This window comes from Oncorhynchus kisutch, linkage group LG30 (assembly GCF_002021735.2).
Source record: "Oncorhynchus kisutch isolate 150728-3 linkage group LG30, Okis_V2, whole genome shotgun sequence".
Taxonomy (NCBI): Eukaryota; Metazoa; Chordata; class Actinopteri; order Salmoniformes; family Salmonidae; genus Oncorhynchus; species Oncorhynchus kisutch.
In genome coordinates, this window is record NC_034203.2 from 9,071,932 (window position 1) to 9,082,764 (window position 10,833).

At 42.9% G+C, this 10,833-nt stretch overlaps 1 protein-coding gene across 1 annotated transcript; it reads right to left on the bottom strand.

Moving 5' to 3' along the window:
* Positions 1–781: 781 nt before the first annotated feature.
* Positions 782–10,562, bottom strand: LOC109874861 (Y+L amino acid transporter 2). The gene is made up of 10 exons (XM_020466894.2): positions 10,390–10,562; positions 9,413–9,937; positions 8,102–8,227; positions 7,427–7,571; positions 6,578–6,701; positions 5,155–5,258; positions 4,671–4,767; positions 4,307–4,456; positions 3,939–4,122; positions 782–2,541 (listed from the first exon to the last, which is right to left on the bottom strand). Exons 2-10 carry the CDS (start codon positions 9,918–9,920, stop codon positions 2,468–2,470), a joined length of 1,512 nt encoding a protein of 503 aa, XP_020322483.1. The 5' UTR covers positions 9,921–9,937; positions 10,390–10,562; the 3' UTR covers positions 782–2,467.
* Between the last annotated feature and the right edge of the window lie 271 nt (positions 10,563–10,833).

Here is a 10,833-nt window from a genome sequence, read left to right on the forward strand (position 1 = left end):
CACTACATCACCCCACTCCCTCATCTTTGTAAAGTCACCTTGATTTTAGCACCTGTGTGTTTTATCAGTTTCCTTATGAAAATATTTAGCGAACTCCATGAGAGTAGCGATAGCAAGGGGGGTATAGCAGCACACAAGTAGACTACTAATGCATGATGGGCCGGACATGCCCTGAGCTTGGTGAAGTGAGTGCTACCAGAGCGGGCAAGAAGGCCAAAGCTCCAGCCTTCTGGGAAACTCACTCCACACTCCAGTCAAATTAGGTACACTCACTCCTCGCTCTGCTCCGCTCACATACTCTGCCTGAGAGTAGGTGCCAGTAAGACCGGACAAGAATCAGCAATACACTGATCATGATCAAGTTTACGTAAAGTACCATTTAGCACAGGAATGGTCACATTATTCAACTGGTCAAAGGGCAAAAAGGAATGCCCATCCTTTAATGTCCAACAGTTCAAATCTAGAGATGTACTGTCGCAGATATGGGTTTTGAGTGTTGTGGAGGTTGAAGCTACAGAATATAGGATAGGAAACCGCAGCAGAGCAGTGAATCATGTTTTGTGTGTTATCAATGTCAGTGGCCAGTGTGATTGAATGGAACAAACCCAATAGGTGCCAGTTGCGCTGTGTGAGGATGATGCCTTTCAGGATTTGGAGTGAAGCTACCATATTATTTAAAGATGTGAAATGCTATTTATTAGATGTTTTGATTAGACAGCAGTTTAAAAGCAGGTCAACTCTTGACATAACATGAGCCTTGGAAATGAAAAGGCATTAGAGGTATGGGGGAAAATAGATATTCAATATTTTATTCATACTAGAAAATTATGGTAACAAGGAAACAACACATGATTTGACTAATCACAGCTTTCACTCGTATACTCAAGAACGTAAAATGGAACAAGAAAGAAACGCCTTTTGGGTAAGGATCAATCAAATCTGTATCAACATGTCAAAAGCCATAACTACACCCTAATCAGGTGTTGTAACATCTCCCAAGAACGAGGAAGAGCGAGACAGAGAGACATAATGATCAAGGGAAAAGAAATGGAGTAAAGGAGAGAGGTATAGGGTAAAGGTTGGTAAAGGGAGAAGGTGGGCTGAGGAAACAAAGAAAAGTTGTGACAGTGGTCCACGTGTGCCAGATTGCCTAACATCCAAACGATTTGAAAGATTATACTCTGCAAATAGCCCTGACGACTACTTTAAGTCTCTAGCTTCATGAAAACATAAAATATAACACGATTCAGGCCACTATAAAAGTGATATACAGTGCTATTGACTCTGAGTAACTCCGAGCTTTAAAGGCCTAGTGTTATCAAAAACGTGATTTCCTGTGTTTATATATATGTCTGCACTATGAAGTTGGAATAATACTGCAAAATAGTGAATTATGATAATGCCATTTTAGTGTAAAAAGCTGTTTTAAAAGACTGCCCGAAATTTCAGCCTGATTTGGTGGGATGGCGTATTGGTCTGCCCAGTGACATCACGAGGTGGTAAATTGGTTAATAGACCAATAAGAAAGAGTTTCAAACCTCTGTCAATAAAGGCTAGTTTTCAGTTTTCCCCTCCCCACTCAGACCACTCATAGATAGTCCTAGCAAAATTCTTGCTTGAGAAATTACTCTTTGCTAAGAAGCTATTTTGTTTCTTTTTGTCCATTTTAATTGAAAAACAGTCACATTAAGGTATTTAATTGTTACCCAGAAATGATTTGATATTGAGTTAAAAATGGGTTGCATTGGAGCCCTAGCCTAGCTAAATAAAATGTTAGGCCACAACAGTTTTTAGGAACTAGCACGTTGAAATGTAATCATTGAGCAATTAAAAACCAAACACTTTAATAGTCAAATCCCTGTTTGAGAGCTCATATTGTAATTAATACATGCGTTATGTGATTAGTTCTACTGTATGTAATTTACAGCATACCGATTGGTCCATTCGGCCATGTTTTGTAAGTCATAACATTGTCAGACCACCACTTTGTGACTCGGCACAAGAAGACACAAGCCAAAGACTGTTGACTGTTAGAACTGTAGGACGTGCTGTAAGTGCTATCCAAAGAAATAACTAGTTAAACCTCTTGTGGGAACATTAATAAACACTTGAAGAAGAACACAGGTAAGCACATGACATTATATTACCATGAGTATATTACACAATTAGCAGTCATACTCTTATAGGAAAATATAATATGTTCGCCCAAAAAAAAAAAGATCCCACAGTTATCAGTTCCTTTCGCACATAATCAAGTACCAGCTCCTCTTTTGTCCTCAACACTTGGAAAGCCTTTGAGAACGCAATGTGGTAGTTGGGCAAGCATCGAGCCCCCACCAGCCAACCCTTCTGTGCAGCCTTTGTCCACGCACGGCTCAGTCAGGTTTCGTGTTCCAGGCATGTGCATCATGCGTGGCATGGGCCAGGGGGGGGCCACCAGGCCTCCTCACTGAGCTTTGCTGTCTTCTCACTTCTCTGGTTCCACATCAAGTTCAGTCAGACAGCAGTACAACACGATCTGGGTGTATTTGGTGACCCAGGCTGGCAAGGAGAGGGGAGAGAGATGAAGAGAAATGTAAACAAGTGGTCAGGCAGAGTTTATGTTGGAAAAGCCAAAATACATTTTGATGTGTGGTTTCTTTCATGTCATACACCAGACTACTAAATCACATCGGGGCTTGATAAGCTCAGGGACAGAGTGTGACATTGTGGACTGGCAAAACATTTCCCTGAACCACATTTAATGATATACTCCTAGTCCCCAGATCCACAGCCAAAAACAAACCACTGAGTCTAAAAACAGTCTAATCAAATTACACTCAGAGGACTTGTTGTTCACTGGTCAACATGGATAGGATGCACAACAAACAATTTGTCACAGACAGAGCTGTGGTTGCTACAGTGATGATAACCTTCTGAAAACCCCAAAAGGAGTTATTTATCCTTCCCTTCACCATCAATAGTAAATACACTGAGTGTACAAAACATTAAGGACACCTACTCTTTCCATGACATAGACTGATCAGGTGAATCCATGATGATCACTTGATGTCACCTGTTAAATCCACTTCAATCAGTGTAGATGAAGGGGAGGAAGCAGGTTAAAGAAGGATTTCTAAGCTTGAGACAATTGAGACATTGACTGTGTATGTGTGCCATTCAGAGAGGGTGAATAGGCAAGACAAAATATTCAAGTGCCTTTGAATGGGGTACAGTAGTAGGTGCCAGATGCTGCAGGGTTTTTCATGCTCAACAGTTTCCCGTGTGTATCAAGAATGGTCCACCACCCAAAAGACATCCAGCCAACTTGACACAACTGTTGGAAGCATTGGAGTCAACATGGGCCAGCATCCCTGTAGAATGCTTCCGACACCTTGCAGAGTCCCATGCCCCGAGGTATTGAGGCTGTTCTGAGAGGAAAAAGGGGGTGTAACTCAATATTAGGAAGGTGTTAGGTTTTCCTAATATTTTGTACATTCACTGTGTCTATCTCTTGCCTACAGTGGCACTCTTTGTTAATCAGCCACCCAATAAACTCAGGAGTTCCTACAGATTTCCAACTTAGCACCCTTTACTAACATGCTTCAAAAAGATACATCTTTCGATTTTTCGGTCACACTTTCAACTTTTCATTCTTACACATGAATCCGCAAACACGTGAAAAAATGTGTGGACACGCCAGTCTGCTACACACACATTGAAATCATATTTGTTCAGACATGAAATGGCAGAATTAGAATTAAAATATCACAAAACTTCCAGTTACTTTCTAGCTACAATGCATTTTAATCTCTTACATTAATTGTCTGCAAAAATGGGGTGACGGTTTGACCAACTGCTGGACTAAAAAGCACTTTCAAAAAAACATTTCCATTTAGCATGCAAATGGCTCTGGGAAACCAGCCCTGTGTCTGTGTGTCTACAGCTCTGATCCTTACCATTTAGTCTGCATATAAACTTGGGCCTCCTGTCCTCAGGCAGGTATATGGCCACGTAGTAAACAGGCACTCCAGACAGGGCGATGCCGATCCCTATGAGGGAGTTAATGGTATCGCCGTACAGAGGGACGATGACCAGGAACAGACTGCACAGGCAGTAAACAAAGGGAAAGAACAGGGAGAGCTGTGGAGAGGAGCCAGTGGTTAGCCAGGGTACAGCGGATCAAGATATGGTGATGATGCACAACTATGCAGATGCAAGTTTACTCATCCATTGGCATCCCTCTCTCTCGTCTGTATGTGTGTGAGAGAGTGAGACAAGCCAATCAAACACACAAGACTCAAATTCAGAATCTTTCTAACATTACCTTAACAGGTCTGTGTCTGTCTGGCTGAGTGAAGCGTAGGTAGATGAGGCCGGCCACAGACAGGCCCACGTAGAGCCAGTAGCTGAAGCTGAAGTAGTTGATGAGCTGGAACACGTCCTCCACGCACAGAAAGATCAAGCCCATCAACCCCTGGAAGAACACACAACCCAGGGATGAGTGACATTCCACTGTGGGTCTGATCTGAATGCACCATAGACGAGTGTTTCTCGAAAGATGGATCACAGATTCCTTTTGGGGTTGCTTTAGGAGGGCCATGGCCCACACTTGTGACCTGAGAGATATACTATACAGTAAGATATCAAAAAGAGAGCATTATGCTCTATGGAGATGTGATGTCACTCACGTTGAATATGAGGGCGGGGACAGGTGTGTAGCGCTCCGCCTGGATCATACTCAGACTGTTTGGAAGGTGTCCCTCTCTCGCCCCCACGAAAAACAACCTGGACAGGACATTCAGCGGCCACAATGGAATGTTTCAGCGCTTCGGACGTAAAACTTGATTTTAATATCTGAGGTGGTCTAACCACAGGTTGATTGTAGGACATTCAAATATCTCAGATAACGTCCATTGCCAGTCATTGAAGGGATAAAGCTCTGGCTTTCAATGACCACTAACTAGTTCAATATGTTTTCACTAGCATGCTACATGCTCCAATTCTGCTAGCTGGGTGATTGTTGACATTGGTTGCTGAATAACCATCTAACAAACTTAAAAAACGTTTTGATGAAACAACAACACCTTAGATGCATGTAAAAAAAAGTTTAAAAAGCTAAAGCTTCAAAAAAGTGAACTATCCCTTTAAACTTCAGAAAAATGTGGTCAGTACCTGGAGGCAGCGATGATGGAGGCGTTGAGTCCTCCATAGCAGGACATGGCCACGGAAATGGGAATGATCCATTTGAACGGTCCCAGGACCGCATTTCCAAAAGTCTGTGGGATTAGACGAAATGGGTTCAGTAAAATACACTGAACAAAAAATAAACACAACATGTAAAATGTTGCTTCCATGTTTCATGAGCTGAAATAAAAGCTCCCAGAAATGTCCATATGCACAAAAAGCTTATTTCTCTCAAATTTTGTGATTTTTTTTTTTACATCCCTGTTACGAAGCATTTCTCATTTGCCAAGATCCATCTCACAGGTGTGGCACATCAATAAACTGATTAAACAGCATAATCATTACAAAGGTGCACCTTGTGCTGGGGACAATAAAAGGTCACTCTAAAATGTGCGGTTTTGTCACACAACACAATGCCTTGGAGCGTGCAATTGGTATGGTGACTGCGGAATGTCCACCAGAGCTGTTGCCAGAAAATTTAATGTTAATTTCTCTACCATAAGCCGCATCCAACCAATGTTCCCTCTAAGCTTGGTCTTAAAGGGGCAGTGTTGTATTTTGAGACAGGCTTGAATAATATAAGTAGCCAATAAGCAGAGGGTAGCATAATTTGTCTGATTCTCTGTAATAATGGTATGGGAATAATAAAATGCATTATTTTGTAAAGCCTACTTGACCACTGTCTGAAACTAACTTAAAGCGGGTACAACCTTAGTGTTCACAGTAAACGCACGCTGGAAGTTGCACAGAATTTTCACAACGTTCAAGTTTTCACCCAGCAGACCTCTCGCTTTACAGAATTCAGAAGTACGTCCAACCGGCCTCACAAACGCAGACCACGTGTATGGCGTCGTGTGGGTGAGCACTTTGCTGATGTCAACGTTGTGAACAGAGTGCTCCATGGTGGCGGTAGGGTTATGCTATGGGTAGGCATAAGCTACGGACAACGAACACAATGGCTTTTAATCAATGGCAATTTGAATGCACAGAGATACCGTGATGAGATCCAGAGGCAAAACATTTTTTTTAAAGGTATTTGTGACCAACAGATGCATATCTGTATTCCCTGTCATGTGAAATCAATAGATTCGGGCCTAATGAATTTATTTCAATTGACTGATATTTTTGAAAATCTTGCATTTATATTTTTGTTCAGTATATTATCAAAGGTATATAATTATTATATTTCAAATACACCGTAGAATTCAGTGCTATCACTTATGTTGCACGCAACAACGTGTCTTCTAGTAAAATAACTACATTTCCTGAAATGATTCAAATGGTCATCTCGGTTTATCTGATATATTGTACTATAGTACTCTCTAACAACACGGACACAGAGACGGGTCACATGATCTTAACAGCCCCATATTTGGCCCTATTTTTAGCATGTGGGTCAGGAGGTTCTCACCACGGCGACAGCGTCACTGGCAAGTAGAGAGGACATGTCCAGAGCCACGTAATAGGCCACATTGGTCAGCAGGTAGATGATGGTCACAATGGGCATGGAGATGGCAATGGCCAGAGGCAGGTTCCTATAGCAATAAAGAAGTCAGAGGTCAATAGGTCAGCGAAACAAATCCATCATTTTTATTTAGTGGGTGAGGCCATTATTTTAAATGTATTTATTTAAATGTTTGGGAAAAACTGGTGTTTGTTTGTTACCAAAAGAAGCTGTCATCAATAAGAAAATATCCATCATCATATACTCTTGTACAATAGACCCGAGTATAAATAAACCCAATGCTCTTTAACATTTGTCTCTATTCAAGACTTAACCTTGTCCTTTCTTCACCGCCAAATTAGGCCTTGAGCATGGCTCCCATTTTACTCCTGGTGTGTAATCATCGTATCACCATCCAAATATACAGTCCAATCATGAATAGTGATGTTGTCTTTGCTCTAAGGGCAGAAAGTGTTGGGTGAAGGGGGCATGGCTGATTGGGGATGACAGTACTGACGCAGCTTCTCTGAATATGGGCTGAACTCAAATTAAACCAGGCACGAGTACAGTGATACACAGTACAGTCTGAAATATGTTTGAGTTTATAATGGGCAAAGGCTGTGAGAGTGGAAGAGAGGAGATGTATACTTTGTTGGGTGTATAACGCCTGCTAACAAGTCCACCACTCTCTGGGCTAAGATAGATCCGATCAACTAAAAAAATATGAATAAAAATCATGCATGTATAATGCCTTGTCTGACTAGCCATGACCCCGTATGGCCCCGTTATAAAAGAATGTAGAAACAGGGAGATTACCTCTCTGGGTTCTGGATCTCCTCTGTGACAAAGTTGAGTGTGTCCCAGCCAGAGTAGGAGAACAAAGCAGAGTAGAGGGCCAGAGCTATAGACCCAGGCTCCGTGGAGGAACCCTCAAACGGATTCTGAAAGTTCTGGGTTTCTCCTACAGGCAGGAGGGAGAAATAGGGAGATGGGGCAGAGAGAAAGAGAAATGTAGCATTAATCCCTTCTATTGCATATCTTTAGATTCCCCCCCCCCTCTGAACATTCAAAAGTTTTTACCAAAACTGAGGCTGGGTGTATGCTTTGCTAATGTTTGTACTGCAGATTTCCCCTTTTAAAGGGATGTTCATCATCTTATTGTCGAATTCTCTTGGGTATCTTTTCGGAGAATGTAGCAATGCTAGTGAAAAGGGATTGTTTCCGTTAGCAATGCATTCAAAAGCATGGGGAAAGGGCTATCCCTTCCACAAAAAGGGGTGTCCTCCCTCACTTTCCCCATTCTTTAAAATGGCTGCTAACAGAAGCAGCCATTCTGCTAGCTGTGCTACATTCTCCGAAAATGTTAGCCAGGTTATAGTGGACATTGCTAGCTAACATTTTTTTTTAAACGGCATGGAGTAAGTCTACAATCAGCAAAGAATAAAAGTGAATCTTCTGCCCATATCCCCTCCACATCACAATCTCTCCTACCTTTGGCTATCTTCATGATACCTATAATGATGATGAGGATGAGTGACATGAGCTTGGCGTAGGTGAACAGATCCTGGACCATGGTTCCCCACTTAACATAGGCACAGTTTACAAAGATAAGCATGCCTGGCGGAGAGAGGGCGAGAGGGGGGGTTGGGGGGGGAGAGAGATGATATTCTGTAGGAAACGGATGCAAAGTAGGAGAAAAAAGGACAAAGCAGAAGAAAAGTAGAACATTGTTTTTCTTTTGTAATATCAGTGTGCTCCTGAGTTACCCCTTCCAAATCCCAAAATAGTTGATCTCTGTCAGAACAATCTGTACTGTTTGTGTAACTGAAGCAGAGGGAAAAGCAAGCACCTCACATCCCTTCACTGCCATGAAACTGATGGAACAGAGATGCTACACTACTGGCAGATGAAAAATAATGGCATGTCTTAATGGAATGTGTGTCTCTCTCTCTCTCTCTCACTCCATAATGATGAGTCAAACGTGTGTGTGTACGTGTGCTTGCGAGGAGAAACCAAACGTCCATCAAACCAATCTAGGGCCCAGAGTTTTCCTAATTATGTGTCCTGACGAGGAGAGAACCATTTAAGTGGGGCCTGTTTTACACAGACAAGCACTGTAGTTCCTCGGTTAATGAACCGCAGACCCAGATCGTAGCGGATTCATGCTGGCTGTCAAGCCTCTCTTGCACTAGTGGCAGATGTCTCTGGGCTGAGGGAAACTCTAGTCTGGACAGTGTGGCTGAATCACGCCATTGCTGCTCTCTAACCTAAATACCAGCTCAGTGCCAATTTCAGATGGCCAAGAGGAGCTGCACGAAGCAAAGTGGGTTCAGGGCTATTTTAATGCTCTGACTGGGCATTGAGTCGAGGATGTGTTTGCGTGACTAAAGAGAGTGGTTTATCTGAACATGGCCTCATTCTAGTAAAGGCACATACAGTACCATTACACACACAAAAAAATACTTTCCAAAACACCCTTCATTCCAAAAAATCGAGTAAAGTCAATTCTATTCTTCACAATCACATGTTTAGACAGACATGAATAGACACACCTCTACCAGAAGCCTCTCAAAGAATAAGTCTGGAAATGTTTTGAGTCTTTACCTAAAATAGTCATTGTTACTAGACCCTAGTTATCCCCAATAGAAATTGATAAAACCCAAAGAGACGGTTTCTGGGACACGGACAAATAGCTCTTTAGTCCAGGACTAGGTTAAATCATTGTCCGGGAAACTGGTCCATAAAGTCTTCCATTTGTAACTTAATGTTAGTGGTAAAAACAAACAGAGGCAGGTCCCTTACAGATGCAGGCGGCAGCAATGAGGCGGATGGCGTCGTAGGGGGGCTGGCAGGTGGGGTACCACGCCTCCACTAGATAGTTGGCGAAGGTCAGTGAGATGACCGCCTGGCTGGCCGGCTCAATGAGCAGGATGGATGTCCACAGCCTGATAAAAGCTAGGAAACCGCCAAACGACTCCAGGATGTAGGCGTAACTAGCGCCCGATTTGGTGATCGTGGTTCCCAGCTCTGCATAGCACAGTGCTCCGAAAACGGAAAAGATGCCGCCGAGAGCCCAGATGACTAGCGATAGCCCGTAGGAGCCACTGTGCATGAGGACGCCTTTAGGCGAGACAAAGATTCCAGAGCCAATCATGTTGCCCACGATGAGGCAGATGCCATTGGGGAGGGAAATCTCGCGCTTCATTTGCATCTTTTCTTTGCCGCCGTTCGGTGTCTTTAGGTCGTCGCTGGCCTCGGCCTGCGAGCCGGGGCACAGCGATCGCGACATGGCAGCCAGCTTCTCTCTCATTCTGCCTTAATGTGGAGCTGAGGAAAACAGGAGGTTAAAAGTCAAGTTAATCAAATGTATTACGATTCAAATATTAGACAATGCCCACCCTTAGTTAATTCCAAAACCCATTACATTAAAAAAAAGTGCCAATCTTTCACTTTAGTTTTGTTCGATTTTGGGGTGAAGTATCTCTTTAAATTTGGATTGGCCTAAGGGGCTGCCTGGTACTAAAACCAAAACAATTATCCTGCCATGTCCTCTAAAGGAGAGCCAGAGCACCTGCTCTCTTAGATCTTCAGCAGGGTCAAATATACATTCTATACAATTCTATGCAATTGTACAAATGGACACAATGTTCTGGTCACAAGTAAGTCTCCTCTACCATGGTCGTCTACACAAAGAGTCCAAGTCACAGGTAGAAAACAAATCGATAAACCCAATGATCTAGTGATAAAACATAGTAAAAAAATATATAAATTTACTGCACCTGTTGTCTTCAAGAGAACAAGGGTCACAACAGAGAATCAGGGATTTTCCTCTTCTAAGGCTGAATGCTCAAACGTCGACCAGTCATGTCCCCACGATGAGTTTCCTGACTCAAATATAACTGGAGGAGCTCACACAGTTGAGAGGTAGCAACAGGACAGTCAGTGTTGCAATCCCAGTGCAACGGCTGTTTTCTCAGCGATGACGCCCTCACTCCTGCTATTTCGGGAGAATGTCGGTACTCCGAAAGAGAGCCCACCCCCACTCTTCTTGCCCTGAGGGAGTCCAGATAAACGCCGGATGCAGTTCACTGGGCCGAGTAAAACCAAACCAAAAATGTTTACGTGGATATTATTGTGGAGTCGAGTCCCACCATTGATCCCACTCAAGTGTCCTTGAATTACTTTGTAGCTGCACATTCCTGTACTGTAAAGACTAGGCCGAG